We start from the raw sequence: 16038 nt of genomic DNA, 5'->3' as shown, positions 1-16038 counted from the left end.
TCAAAATGGCCACCAAATGGGCCATTTCTTAAAATCCCCGTATAAAAAATCTACTAAAAATACAAACGCAATTTTTTGACAAAATTTGCATCTGGCAACTTGCTACAGATACTGATAAATCATATTTGAGAATCTCATAACTTCTTTGATCTATGTTGAAACGAGTCTTCAACGTAACTGAAACCTCAGAAGAATACATCCTTAACATTATTCTATTGTTATTCCAGCCTGAGATCAAAGAGAATAGCAACGCCTGGCTAGTGGAGGATCTAACAACACAAATGGTAGGATCGCAGGTTTATTGTTTTGTTTTTGTTTGACATCCTATGAATACACATGATTACAAGAGGATGTTTTAGGTGTTGGAAGTGGCGTGTAGTTGAAGACAACCACCGACCTAGTGTCTTACAACTGTACCACGTGCTTTAGGTCTAGTGTTAGGATTTGTGGACACATTATCCACTCCAGCTGAGAGACTTTAGGTCTAGTGCTAGGGTTTGTGGACACATTACCCACTCCAGCTAAGAGACTTTAGGTCTAGTGTTAGGGTTTGTGGACACATTACCCACTCCAGCTAAGAGACTTTAGGTCTAGTGCTAGGGTTTGTGGACACATTAACTACTCCAGCTAAGAGACTTTAGGTCTAGTGTTAGGGTTTGTGGACACATTACCCACTCCAGCTAAGAGACTTTAGGTCTAGTGTTAGGATTTGTGGACACATTATCCACTCCAGCTGAGAGACTTTAGGTCTAGTGCTAGGGTTTGTGGACACATTAACCACTCCAGCTGAGAGACTTTAGGTCTAGTGCTAGGGGTTTGTGGACACATTAACCACTCCAGCTGAGAGACTTTAGGTCTAGTGTTAGGGTTTGTGGACACATTAACCACTCCAGCTGAGAGACTTTAGGTCTAGTGTTAGGGTTTGTGGACACATTACCCACTCCAGCTGAGAGACTTTAGGTCTAGTGTTAGGATTTGTGGACACATTATCCACTCCAGCTGAGAGACTTTAGGTCTAGTGCTAGGGTTTGTGGACACATTAACTACTCCAGCTGAGAGACTTTAGGTCTAGTGCTAGGGTTTGTGGACACATTAACCTCACTCCACTGAGAGACTTTAGGTCTAGTGCTAGGGTTTGTGGACACATTAACCACTCCAGCTGAGAGACTTTAGGTCTAGTGCTAGGGTTTGTGGACACATTAACCACTCCAGCTGAGAGACTTTAGGTCTAGTGCTAGGGTTTGTGGACACATTAACCATTCCAGCTGAGAGACTTTAGGTCTAGTGTTAGGGTTTGTGGACACATTACCCACTCCAGCTGAGAGACTTTAGGTCTAGTGTTAGGGTTTGTGGACACATTAACCACTCCAGCTGAGAGACTTTAGGTCTAGTGTTAGGGTTTGTGGACACATTAACCACTCCAGCTGAGAGACTTTAGGTCTAGTGTAGGGTTTGTGGACACATTAACCACTCCAGCTAAGAGACTTTAGGTCTTTAGGGTTTGTGGACACATTAACCACTCCAGCTGAGACTTTAGGTCTAGTGTAGGGTTTGTGGACACATTAACCACTCCAGCTAAGAGACTTTAGGTCTAGTGTTAGGGTTTGTGGACACATTAACCACTCCAGCTGAGAGACTTTAGGTCTAGTGTTTAGGGTTTGTGGACACATTAACCACTCCAGCTGAGAGACTTTAGGTCTAGTGTTAGGGTTTGTGGACACATTAACCACTCCAGCTGAGAGACTTTAGGTCTAGGTTAGGGTTTGTGGACACATTAACTACTCCAGCTGAGAGACTTTAGGTCTAGTGTTAGGGTTTGTGGACACATTAACCACTCCAGCTAAGAGACTTTAGGTCTAGTGTTAGGGTTTGTGGACACATTAACTACTCCAGCTAAGAGACTTTAGGTCTAGTGTTAGGGTTTGTGGACACATTAACCACTCCAGCTGAGAGACTTTAGGTCTAGTGTTAGGGTTTGTGGACACATTAACTACTCCAGCTGAGAGACTTTAGTCTAGTGCTAGGGTCACATTAGCTGAGAGACTTTAGGTCTAGTGGGGTTTGTGGACACATTAACTACTCCAGCTAAGAGACTTTAGGTCTAGTACTTAGGGTTTGTGGACACATTAACCACTCCAGCTAAGAGACTTTAGGTCTAGTGCTAGGGTTTGTGGACACATTAACCACTCCAGCTAAGAGACTTTAGGTCTAGTGTTAGGGTTTGTGGACACATTAACTACTCCAGCTGAGAGACTTTAGGTCTAGTGCTAGGGTTTGTGGACACATTAACCACTCCAGCTGAGAGACTTTAGGTCTAGTGTAGGGTTTGTGGACACATTAACCACTCCAGCTGAGAGACTTTAGGTCTAGTGCTAGGGTTTGTGGACACATTAACCACTCCAGCTGAGAGACTTTAGGTCTAGTGTTAGGGTTTGTGGACACATTAACCACTCCAGCTAAGAGACTTTAGGTCTAGTGTAAGGGTTTGTGGACACATTAACCACTCCAGCTAAGAGACTTTAGGTCTAGTGTTGGGGTTTGTGGACACATTAACTACTCCAGCTAAGAGACTTTAGAGTGTTAGGGTTTGTGGACACATTAACTACTCCAGCTGAGAGACTTTAGGTCTAGTGTTAGGGTTTGTGGACACATTAACCACTCCAGCTGAGAGACTTTGGGTCTAGTGTTAGGGTTTGTGGACACATTAACTACTCCAGCTGAGAGACTTTAGGTCTAGTGTTAGGGTTTGTGGACACATTAACTACTCCAGCTGAGAGACTTTAGGTCTAGTGTTAGGGTTTGTGGACACATTAACCACTCCAGCTGAGAGACTTTAGGTCTAGTGTTAGGGTTTGTGAACACACTAACCACTCCAGCTGAGAGACTTTAGGTCTAGTGTTAGGGTTTGTGGACACATTAACTACTCCAGCTGAGAGACTTTAGGTCTAGTGTTAGGGTTTGTGGACACATTAACCACTCCAGCTGAGAGACTTTAGGTCTAGTGTTAGGGTTTGTGGACACATTAACTACTCCAGCTGAGAGACTTTAGGTCTAGTGTTAGGGTTTGTGGACACATTAACCACTCCAGCTAAGAGACTTTAGGTCTAGTGCTAGGGTTTGTGGACAAATTAACTACTCCAGCTAAGAGACTTTAGGTCTAGTGTTAGGGTTTGTGGACACATTAACCACTCCAGCTAAGAGACTTTAGGTCTAGTGTTAGGGTTTGTGGACACATTAACCACTCCAGCTGAGAGACTTTAGGTCTAGTGTTAGGGTTTGTGGACACATTAACCACTCCAGCTGAGAGACTTTAGGTCTAGTGTTAGGGTTTGTGGACACATTAACCACTCCAGCTGAGAGACTTTAGGTCTAGTGTTAGGGTTTGTGGACACATTAACCACTCCAGCTGAGAGACTTTAGGTCTAGTGTTAGGGTTTGTGGACACATTAACCACTCCAGCTGAGAGACTTTAGGTCTAGTGTTAGGGTTTGTGGACACATTAACTACTCCAGCTGAGAGACTTTAGGTCTAGTGTTAGGGTTTGTGGACACATTAACCACTCCAGCTGAGAGACTTTAGGTCTAGTGTTAGGGTTTGTGGACACATTAACTACTCCAGCTGAGAGACTTTAGGTCTAGTGTTAGGGTTTGTGGACACATTAACCACTCCAGCTGAGAGACTTTAGGTCTAGTGTTAGGGTTTGTGGACACATTAACCACTCCAGCTGAGAGACTTTAGGTCTAGTGTTAGGGTTTGTGGACACATTAACCACTCCAGCTGAGAGACTTTAGGTCTAGTGTTAGGGTTTGTGGACACATTATCCACTCCAGCTGAGAGACTTTAGGTCTAGTGCTAGGGTTTGTGGACACATTAACCACTCCAGCTGAGAGACTTTAGGTCTAGTGTTAGGGTTTGTGGACACATTAACCACTCCAGCTGAGAGACTTTAGGTCTAGTGTTAGGGTTTGTGGACACATTAACCACTCCAGCTGAGAGACTTTAGGTCTAGTGTTAGGGTTTGTGGACACATTAACCACTCCAGCTGAGAGACTTTAGGTCTAGTGTTAGGGTTTGTGGACACATTAACCACTCCAGCTGAGAGACTTTAGGTCTAGTGCTAGGGTTTGTGGACACATTAACCACTCCAGCTGAGAGACTTTAGATCTAGTGCTAGGGTTTGTGGACACATTAACCACTCCAGCTGAGAGACTTCAGGTCTAGTGCTAGGGTTTGTGGACACATTAACCACTCCAGCTGATAGACTTTAGATCTAGTGCTAGGGTATGTCGACATATTAACTACTCTGCCTCGGTAATTTTTGATCTGACATAATTATTCAGCAGACTTCGACCACCGTTTACTTTATAAATATGATACAATGGACGATGAAGAAACTGGAGACTTGTGTTAACTTGTGTAAAGTGTACGTGTTATTTGTTTTATGAACATTGTATCATATATTGCATCTCCCGAACGATGAAATTATCATGTTATGTCTTTATGTTATTATCTGATGATTTGTGAAAACAAGAGGCCCAGAGGGCCTATATAGCTCACCTGGTTATTAAGCGATGTAGTTTTGAGATGATTCCCACTACAGTTCACATTCACAGCTCATTCTCACATCCGCTTATTTAATGTCTTATAGGTGGCTAAACAAAAAATATACTTGGTATCCGATTGAAGTTTTTCTTGACCAAGAATGCACATTCAGTGTGATATTTGTAATATTACAAATGTATTCAAATGGCATTAATGGCTAATATAAACTCTTTACAATTACAGGTGTTATTCATTATTGCAACTCATTTGCATCCAACTCTTTGCAAAGTAGTTTGTTTTCATAGGACCAGACTTCATCACACAGACTATCTACTAGGCAAACAAATTTAAAAATGGAATTAGGAAGCAGAAATCAATGTTGCATTAAATGAGCGAGTTAAAGAAACAACTTTAAATCATATATGCATGTATTTCACTTTTCTGGATAGAGGTTGAATAATCACGAGAAACACCGTTGAAAAACGCACAGTAGAACCAAAAACTTATTGTGGCTAAAACTCAAGCAGATCTGTCGAATTGTGATTTCATTTTTTATGTTTCTATGTCACTTAGTTTCAATACTACTTAGACTATACCAGAAATAAATACGCAATATATAATGGCGGCCATTTTGAAATTTAATCCAAAACGAGATTTTGCCATGGAGGGATTCGGGTGGACATTTTTCATGTGACAAGAGGTATAAGCACTGTATCAATTTAAGTTGTTAGCATTTTTGTTCAACATCTAATGGGAAAAAAGATATGAGGAAGTAGAATACTTTGACTATACAATCAGATTCACGACAACAAATAGGTACAAGATGTCATGTTGGTAATCGATATATAAGGACATTGTTTAATAGGAACTACTTTTATGCAGCCTTGTCTAAGGTTACTAGTTTATGAAACAACTGACTTTTTTAGGAAGACAAGAGGAACTTCAAAGGTCAAACAAAACTATGGGATAAAGGATTGATTCCATATACGTTTTCCACATCCCAGCCGATCAGTAAGTATACTGTGGGTACTTTAAAAGGTAGACAAAACACCTGAATTATCGTTGGCAATGCAGGTATTTAATAGAACGGCTGTAAAACGTATGGCAAACATGTCAAATTGATCAACATTAATGTATTGCCAAAAATATTGAACCGCCTCCTGTTCCGAATAACAAATGTAATTGTTATATTCGCACTAGAGACATCACCTCGTGTAGGTTCTCACTAGAGACATGATCTTGTGTAGGTTCTCACTAGAGACATGATCTTGTGTAGATTCTCACTAGAGACATTACCTCGTGTAGGTTCTCACTAGAGACATGACCTCGTGTAGGTTCTCACTAGAGACATGACCTCGTGTAGGTTCTCACTAGAGACATGACCTCGTGTAGGTTCTCACTAGAGACATGACCTCGTGTAGGTTCTCACTAGAGACATGACCTCGTGTAGGTTCTCACTAGAGACATGACCTCGTGTAGGTTCTCACTAGAGACATGACCTCGTGTAGGTTCTCACTAGAGACATGACCTCGTGTAGGTTCTCACTAGAGACATGACCTCGTGTAGGTTCTCACTAGAGACATGACCTCGTGTAGATTCTCACTAGAGACATGACCTCGTGTAGATTCTCACTAGAGACATGACCTCGTAGAGATTCTCACTAGAGACATGACCTCGTGTAGATTCTCACTAGAGACATGACCTCGTGTAGATTCTCACTAGAGACATGACCTCGTGTAGATTCTCACTAGAGACATGACTCGTGTAGATTCTAGAGACATGAGTATTCTCACTAGAGACATGACCTCGTGTAGATTCTCACTAGAGACATGACCTCGTGTAGATTCTCACTAGAGACATGACCTCGTAGAGATTCTCACTAGAGACATGACTCGTGTGTAGGTTCTCACTAGAGACATGACTCGTGTAGATTCTCACTAGAGACATGACCTCGTGTAGATTCTCACTAGAGACATGACCTCGTGTAGATTCTCACTAGAGACATGACCTCGTGTAGATTCTCACTAGAGACATGACTCAGGTTCTCAGAGACATGATCTCGTGTAGATTCTCACTAGAGACATGACCTCGTGTAGATTCTCACTAGAGACATGACCTCGTGTAGATTCTCACTAGAGACATGATCTCGTGTAGGTTCTCACTAGAGACATGACCTCGTGTAGATTCTCACTAGAGACATGACCTCGTGTAGATTCTCACTAGAGACATGACCTCGTGTAGGTTCTCACTAGAGACATGACCTCGTGTAGGTTCTCACTAGAGACATGACCTCGTGTAGATTCTCACTAGAGACATGACCTCGTGTAGGTTCTCACTAGAGACATGACCTCGTGTAGATTCTCACTAGAGACATGACCTCGTAGAGATTCTCACTAGAGACATGACCTCGTGTAGATTCTCACTAGAGACATGATCTCGTGTAGGTTCTCACTAGAGACATGACCTCGTGTAGATTCTCACTAGAGACATGACCTCGTGTAGATTCTCACTAGAGACATGACCTCGTGTAGATTCTCACTAGAGACATGACCTCGTGTAGATTCTCACTAGAGACATGACCTCGTGTAGGTTTCACTAGAGACATGACCTCGATGTCGTGTAGGTTCTCACTAGAGACATGACCTCGTGTAGATTCTCACTAGAGACATGACCTCGTGTAGATTCTCACTAGAGACATGACCTCGTGTAGATTCTCACTAGAGACATGACCTCGTGTAGATTCTCACTAGAGACATGACCTCGTGTAGATTCTCACTAGAGACATGACCTCGTGTAGGTTCTCACTAGAGACATGATCTCGTGTAGATTCTCACTAGAGACATGACCTCGTGTAGATTCTCACTAGAGACATGACCTCGTGTAGGTTCTCACTAGAGACATGACCTCGTGTAGGTTCTCACTAGAGACATGACCTCGTGTAGATTCTCACTAGAGACATGACCTCGTGTAGATTCTCACTAGAGACATGACCTCGTGTAGATTCTCACTAGAGACATGACCTCGTGTAGATTCTCACTAGAGACATGACCTCGTGTAGATTCTCACTAGAGACATGACCTCGTGTAGATTCTCACTAGAGACATGACCTCGTGTAGATTCTCACTAGAGACATGACCTCGTGTAGATTCTCACTAGAGACATGACCTCGTGAGATTCTCACTAGAGACATGACCTCGTGTGTAGATTCTCACTAGAGACATGACCTCGTGTAGATTCTCACTAGAGACATGACCTCGTGTAGATTCTCACTAGAGACATGACCTCGTGTAGATTCTCACTAGAGACATGATCTCGTGTAGGTTCTCACTAGAGACATGACCTCGTGTAGATTCTCACTAGAGACATGACCTCGTAGAGATTCTCACTAGAGACATGACCTCGTGTAGATTCTCACTAGAGACATGACCTCGTGTAGATTCTCACTAGAGACATGACCTCGTGTAGATTCTCAATAGAGACATGACCTCGTGTAGATTCTCACTAGAGACATGACCTCGTGTAGATTCTCACTAGAGACATGACCTCGTGTAGATTCTCACTAGAGACATGACCTCGTGTAGATTCTCAATAGAGACATGACCTCGTGTAGATTCTCACTAGAGACATGACCTCGTGTAGATTCTCACTAGAGACATGACCTCGTGTAGGTTCTCACTAGAGACATGATCTCGTGTAGGTTCTCACTAGAGACATGACCTCGTGTTGATTCTCACTAGAGACATGACCTCGTGTAGATTCTCACTAGAGACATGACCTCGTGTAGATTTTCACTAGAGACATGACCTCGTGTAGATTCTCACTAAAGACATGGCCTCGTAGAGATTCGAGCTATATTGCAAAGTGTTGATTCACAGGACGTTTACACTTTCGGGACACTTGGATCTAATCAAATTGACATTTTTCGGAAAGACTCAATATATATATTTGATTTGATTTAATTTGGCACTAATTGTAAATGTTACTGAATTCTGTTATCATGTCTATATTTCTAATGACTTCACGTCTTGTTTGTGAAATAAGCATTCATAGTTAGTATTACATTTTAGGTGATGGCAATAAAAAGAAGATTCGGGATATGATGATGAAAATAGAGAACTCGACCTGTATAGAATGGAAGTATGTAGAGCCCGACTCGGAGGAGTATCGAGTAATAATCGAGGACGGATCAGGGTGAGCGTACTTAATCACCTATGATTTACAAGTAGGAGACAAATTTACATTTATCGAGTTGTACTATGTCAGAAAAGGATACGTCACTGTAAAATTGACTGTTTCACAATCAATGTTCTCTTGCTATTCTGGAGTACGTGGTCTTCTAGCAATTTCACTCTTTTAATTTCATCCTTTTGTGTCATTGACATATTTTAGATATACTTGTATCATTTAGATGCCACAGCCGGACGGGGAATATCAATTCAGACCATGGATATCAAATACTCTCACTGAAACAAGACGTGTGCATGCAGGTAAGTTAGAGTCTGACCATGGATATCAAATACTCTCACTGAAACAAGTGCATGCAGGTAAGTTAGAGTCAGACCATGGATATCAAATACTCTCACTGAAACAAGACGTGTGCATGCAGGTAAGTTAGAGTCTGACCATGGATATCAAATACTCTCACTGAAACAAGACGTGTGCATGCAGGTAAGTTAGAGTCTGATCATGGGTATCAAATTCTCTCCCTGAAACAAGACGTGTGTATACAGGTAAGTTAGAGTATGATCATGGATATCAAATTCTCTCCCTGAAACAAGACGTGTGCATGCAGGTAAGTTAGAGTCTGATCATGGATATCAAATTCTCTCCCTGAAACAAGACGTGTGTATACAGGTAAGTTAGAGTATGATCATGGGTATCAAATTCTCTCCCTGAAACAAGACGTGTGTATACAGGTAAGTTAGAGTCTGACCATGGGTATCAAATACTCTCCCTGAAACAAGACGTGTGCATACAGGTAAGTTAGAGTATGATCATGGATATCAAATTCTCTCCCTGAAACAAGACGTGTGTATACAGGTAAGTTAGAGTATGATCATGGATATCAAATTCTCTCCCTGAAACAAGACGTGTGTATACAGGTAAGTTAGAGTATGATCATGGGTATTAAATTCTCTCCCTGAAACAAGACGTGTGTATACAGGTAAGTTAGAGTCTGACCATGGGTATCAAATACTCTCCCTGAAATAAGACGTGTGCATACAGGTAAGCTAGAGTTTGACTAAGAGTTTGACCACGGGTATCAAACACTCTCCCTGAAACAAGACGTGTGTATACAGGTAAGTTAGAGTCTGACCATGGGTATCAAATTCTCTCCCTGAAACAAGACGTGTGTGTACAGGTAAGATAGAGTTTGACTTAGAGTTTGACCACGGGTATCAAACACTCTCCCGAAAACAAAATGTGTGCATGCAGGTATGTTAGAGTCTGACCATGGATATAAAATAATCTCCCTGAAATAAGACGTGTGCATGCAGCTAAGTATGAGTCTGATCATGTGTATCAAATACTCTCCCTGGAACAAGACGTGTGCATGCAGGTAAGTTAGAGTCTGACCACGGGTATCAAACACTCTCCCTGAAACAAGACGTGTGTATACAGGTAAGTTAGAGTCTGACCATGGGTATCAAATACTCTCCCTGAAACAAGACGTGTGTATACAGGTAAGTTATAATCGACTAACTACTGTAATCGCAGAATAAGTCGCGACGAGGATCCCAAAATATTAAGACGTGAACTTATCAAATAGTGCAATATTGGACACATGATTCGTTAAACTATAGAAACACAGCTATAAACCTTAAATTAACTGGATTCATTATGGCATTGCCAGGATGGTACCATTTTGCATGAGCTGGGACACGTTGTCGGTTTGGAGCACGAACAGAGCAGGCCCGACCGTGACAAGTATATCATCATCCACTGGGAAAACCTGAATGGTGGGGAAAACAATCCAAACTTCGCCATAGAGGATAACGACGCCATGACGTACAATGTTCCTTTCGACCACAGCTCCGTCATGCTCTACTCACCTTATGTAAGTGTCGTGACATTTGATATGTAATCTCATTGTGTAATAGCTTGCTAATGCCACGCCTATTCGCCCCTCCCCCTACCACACACCACACACACAAATAAAAATGATAAATAAAATTTATTCTATGTGGTACTCTTTCTAGACAATGGCCAGACACCAGGGATCGAAAACGTTTGAAGCCAAGGACCGTTTTCTTGAGGAACTGGCGATGGAAGATCGTCATGACCTATCCTTCTACGATAAACTCCTCATTAGTAGAGCGTATGATTGTACAGGTAATGAGTTAAATAGTATAATTCCTTAGGACAAGCAGAACACCAGATACAAAATACAAACAATTTTATTACTTACATTACGATACCACTGTTACCACCCACTTGTTTTCAAAGTACGTTAAATAGGGTGCAAACTCAAAGCACCTTAGAAAAAAATCAAAGTTCGTTAAATCCAGTGCAAATCAAAGCACTTTAATTTTTTTTCAGATGGCGTTGAGTTTGCACTGTATTTAACGTACTTTGAAACAAAAATCAAAAAGTGTTTTTGTTTCAAAGTGGGTTGTAAATTACCACGATTTATTGATGATGTTTGGTGTAGACTGGAGTCTACTACGAAATAACCGTCTTGTAGATGAATTCCCATTTCCTCAGTCATAGTGCCTGGGTACTTTTCTTGTGTCACTGTGAATTTTTGCTAATGACAATATACATATTGCAGCTCAAGATCTAGCTCGTTACAAGTCACCGTTTAATTAAAAGACACAATTATGATGAGTGTTGCTAATGTGCTCTCAGTGATTTCAATCTGATAGGTTTGCTCTGCAATACAAATAGCAAATACTCAATCTTATATCCCAGCCTTCTAAATAGCACTAAAACTGTTAAAATGATTGATTCAATATGAAAACACCCACTAACTATACGAATCATTACATGAAGCACGTTCCGTGTTAGTTTTGATATTTGTTGGGATATACTTGTGTTATAGAACACTGTGACCCCAAAAGCTGTATCCACGGTCACTTCCTGGGTAAGAATTGCACATGTGTGTGCCCGAATGGTCTGACGGGAGACAACTGTGACTCTATCATACAGGAAGGTAAATACTACTCATTATACAATTAACTCCGAGATAGATATAAACGGCAAAGTTTTGAGAACTCAGATAACATATTAGATCACAGACAATTCCCCATTGTTTTATTACGTTTGATCTATATTGTTAACCCAGGGCACTGTCACAGCGAAAACCGCCTTGTGATAGGTTCCGTTGGCGATAATGTAACAGTGGAGTCCCCCAACTATCCAAACCGGTACCAAACAGGCTCAGTCTGTCGCTGGCTTATCGAGGTAAGACGCCCACTCTACTATACCTACAATACAAGTCATTTCATTTTTTTTGTTAGTAACATCATTTTTAAAATTAGATTTACCTGAGTAAGGTCACAAAAATTCAATAAAAATGGAAATACATTTAAACCCATCTATAACGTGCATGCTTATAACGTTATAACGTAGGAAGTCCTCGTCAAGGCTCCTATGACATGTCTGCAGTATTTATATAACGAACTATACTAGGGATTAGTTATGACCGTATTATTCCACTTTCTAATAAAACTGTATATTATATGACTATGTAGGGCCCAGTAGGAAGCAAGTTACGGGTGACTATACTGGACATGGACATTGCAGAAGCGGATGGCCATTGTATTCATTGGTTGGAGCTTCGTTGTAACCTGATAGCACAGCCTGGCCCAGAGTAAGAATTCTATCAAAATCCTGTTTGATCCAGATAGATATTACAGCCTCAATGTACAAAGTAAAATGGCATCTTTCAAACAAATCTGTATGATACATAGCTCAGGATTGCTCAAAGTAAGATAGGATCTATCAAACAAATGTGTATGATACGTAGCTCAACCTGGTCAAGAGTAAGTAATCTATCAAAATCTTGTATGATCCAGATAGATATTATAGTCTGGCTCAAAGTAGAATAGCATATATCAAATAAATCTGTATGATACATAGCTCAGCCTGACCGATATTGAAGTTTTCCTTTTTAAACCTGTCCTACCTTTTTGTACGACGTTCGTGATTTTATATCCTACATAATGAATCCTTACTTAGGCTTTGTGGAGACAGCCAAGGACAAATGGTGTCCTTTACAACCCAGGACTATTCAGAGGCGAATACCATGATGCTCAGCTTCATCGCCACAAACAATGCACCGTCATTTGACTCACGTGGTTTTAAGCTTGAATTCAAAGCCATACCGGGTAACGATGGTAAGTTTTAATACAAATGCCCTCCCCTCCTAAGTAACATTGTATTTGTTTAGTAAATTAAGCATATGTTTTTATGTCATCTAAAACAAAATGCTACTTTTGCCTTCCATATTTTTTTTTATTATTTTAGCAACTAAACCGGTGAATTTTTGTGAGAATGTAGAATGTCAAAATGGTGGAACATGCCAATACAATGACAACAATTTTTGGTGTAGCTGTGTGAATGAATTCCGAGGACGCCACTGTGAAGAGTCTTCCGACGTTTCGACAGACCCAGATACAGGTAGAGATATATTATAAGACTGATGTCCTGGTGTACATGCAGTTTTCTCAGGGGAAGATTGTGGAATCGCATGTCGGTCATTTATTCTATGCCAATGGAAATGAAGTTGTTTACGTGAAATAGCATATAGACATTAACGGTATAAAAATGTGTTTTCATTGAATTGGTTGGCTTAATGGATGATTGGGTCTTATCCTCACTGATATTTCTGAGAAGTACAAATAATACTATTAAAAACATTATAACAAACGTGTCTGCTGCCCCTTACTTTCAGTGTTTTCCTGTGCCAGTGACAATGCCATCACAGATGAATGTGCTCATATTGATCTGGGAGACTGTTGGGATTATATAAATGGACACTTTAAGTTGAAAGAAGGCCAGAAGGTAGGTTTTTATGACTGGTATTGTATGGTAGATACTATTGTACTACTTAGATGGTACGTTTGAGATGAGTGCCTGCTGGTGGTAGAGCGCGACTGAAAGAGTCGTCTTGTCGAACCTTTGATATCCATTGTGTAAATAATGATACAGTTCCAAGAGATGCATTCTATCTCAAAGGTAGCTTTTGGATTTGAAATATTTTCTGGTTTTTTTTTCTTATCTTTCTCCGTTTCTTCTGTAGATTGTCTATGACATTAGCTTTGTTGCAAAGACAAGTAACATTTAACATAAACGATAACAAGTTTTAATATTTAGTGTATGATAATTGATTACTGGCACATTTAAGATGATTGGCGATCAAACTAGAGCAACAATCTTTTTAAGGGCACCGCGAACCTCCAGATCCCTTACCTCATCAGCCGGTTAGATCAGCAGTACTGTTTACACTTCAAAGTCAGCCGGGCTGGAACACAGGAGCAGACCTGTCCCCATCTCAGATTCATCGTCACCAAGGAGATGGTGTTCTATGGCTTTCTGTTGGTATATGAGGAATACTTACTGTTTGATGACAACTGCTCACGCAGAACCGACACTGGCGAATCTCTCAGCTTTACATCACAGTCAAAAATCACCGAGGTCAGTTCTTGTGTTTGTCTCTTCTTGTGTTTATAATGATGGCGTAAATAGATGTTCGTGCTATCTCAGATTTTAAGTAAAATTTCTTGAGTGAATGTTTTCTTGTATCGACAATAAAATCCCAAGCCATATTGATTAAACAACACATATATAAACAAAATCTATGTTGAAATTTCTTAAATCAGATGCTCCGAACAAATAGTTTGTTCAAAGGAAATATGTACTACTTTTGACAAGTGTGCTGGACCACATAGCTGATTCGTCCTTTATGAAAAATCTATTCCCAAATGGAATAGTGATGTCACTACAATATAAGTTTAATTATCAATATACATATTGGTCTGTTATGAATGTCTTACGATAGAACATTTTTATTTATCGAATCGGCATATAAGATATTTTCATATTGAACACGTAAATCAATTTGAGACAGGTAATTTCAGTCAGTTACTGTGTTGTATTTTAATTCAGACGATCAATTTTGTCTTATTTCTGTGTTAAATTCTTTTCATTTTTAACAGATGAAGTTCAGAGTTGAGAACATTAACGACGATGGCAGTACGATCGAATTGAGTCATTTCCAGCTGCAATTAGGGACTTGTTCATAATCGACTCGAGACTACCGAGCTGGATTCTGGTTCATTGGCTCACGACCATTTACTTAAATCAATCAATCAATCTTTTTATAACCAAAAGGCCTTAGGCTCATAGGTACAAAACATGTATGCATGTGCATTATTACAATTGTAGATACATTTACAATGTAGTTTAGACAGTGTAGAATGACATCAAATACAAATGTAAATACAATTTCAACTTTGACATAGACAAGGTACATATATCTTCGATCATCGTCTCTGAAAAGCTAGATACAAGTATATCCCTTTTGATAACTCTCTAACATTTCCTATACTAAGCAATTGTATCATTTTAAATATCGATGTTTTTCTGCAATAATACTATTTAATTTATGGGCGCCAGACATCAATATAAAATGGAATTATCAAAATAAAGTGAACCTGGTTCTATATCTCTCAAATTACATTTGTTACAAATTCTGTTTCTTTTTATCACATTTTGATGCCTCCCATTTCTATATTTAATATATGAGCAGATATCCTAAACTTAGTTAACATTTGTTTGTGTTTATTTTCGATCGGTTTACACAAATAAAATTGTATACAATGACTGTCTACCAGGAGTTGGTATAAAAATCCTTTAGGGGATGTGGTTACATTTGATAACATGTTTTGTTTTGAAGTATCAATTAGTCTTTGTTCTAATATTTTAAACGCAACATAAAAATGAAGATTCAAACATGTAATTAAATAAAATTCTAGGACTGCTAACTCGTTTTTTACATTTCTTATCCACACATCATCTTGTCTCACACATTCATCATAGCATGTTTTCAATATCAAACTATCCGTTTGCTTTAATTTTAGCCAATATCTCAACACTTTTAATTTTCGACATACAATTAAAGGTAACCGTCCTAACTCACGCTATATCAAATAATCACAGGTAGATTTCCTTATCTTTAATTTACTTTTACAAAATTTTAAATGGACACTTTCTACATCCGGGGCTTTATGTTTACCAAAACAACTGACTACCGATATCCCTCGATAATTATTTGTATCATTCACACAACCTTATTTAAGGTTCCGGTAAAGACATTTTGAGACCAATAATAAAAACACCACATGTTATTCATTTCTGATGCAATGGTAATGATTTTATAGTTCAAAATGTTCAGTGGAGTGAGAACTATACATTGGTTGCTGTATAAAAATACAGTACAAAAGCAAAAAATATTTTATAACACTGTTTTTCTCAAGACATAGGAAAATAATT

General features: G+C 39.7%; 1 protein-coding gene across 2 annotated transcripts in view; it reads left to right on the top strand.

Moving 5' to 3' along the window:
* LOC138314170 (protein SpAN-like) overlaps window positions 1-15860 on the top strand; it is a 52418-nt gene extending 36558 nt beyond the window's left edge. For both annotated transcript variants that reach the window (XM_069254358.1, XM_069254357.1), the window contains exons 4-17: window positions 228-284; window positions 5469-5553; window positions 8610-8733; window positions 8951-9029; window positions 10397-10600; window positions 10743-10875; window positions 11585-11695; window positions 11828-11946; window positions 12237-12355; window positions 12724-12881; window positions 13012-13164; window positions 13439-13548; window positions 13930-14181; window positions 14703-15860. In XM_069254358.1, coding sequence (XP_069110459.1) covers window positions 228-284; window positions 5469-5553; window positions 8610-8733; window positions 8951-9029; window positions 10397-10600; window positions 10743-10875; window positions 11585-11695; window positions 11828-11946; window positions 12237-12355; window positions 12724-12881; window positions 13012-13164; window positions 13439-13548; window positions 13930-14181; window positions 14703-14789 — 1791 coding nt within the window. In that variant the 3' untranslated portion in view covers window positions 14790-15860. The remainder of the gene's footprint in view (window positions 1-227; window positions 285-5468; window positions 5554-8609; window positions 8734-8950; window positions 9030-10396; window positions 10601-10742; window positions 10876-11584; window positions 11696-11827; window positions 11947-12236; window positions 12356-12723; window positions 12882-13011; window positions 13165-13438; window positions 13549-13929; window positions 14182-14702) is intronic.
* Window positions 15861-16038: the final 178 nt, after the last annotated feature.

This window comes from Argopecten irradians, chromosome 2, assembly GCF_041381155.1.
Source record: "Argopecten irradians isolate NY chromosome 2, Ai_NY, whole genome shotgun sequence".
NCBI classification, from domain to species: Eukaryota; Metazoa; Mollusca; class Bivalvia; order Pectinida; family Pectinidae; genus Argopecten; species Argopecten irradians.
Note: the sequence above shows the minus strand (reverse complement) of the source record. Positions and strands in the feature narration are given on the sequence as shown.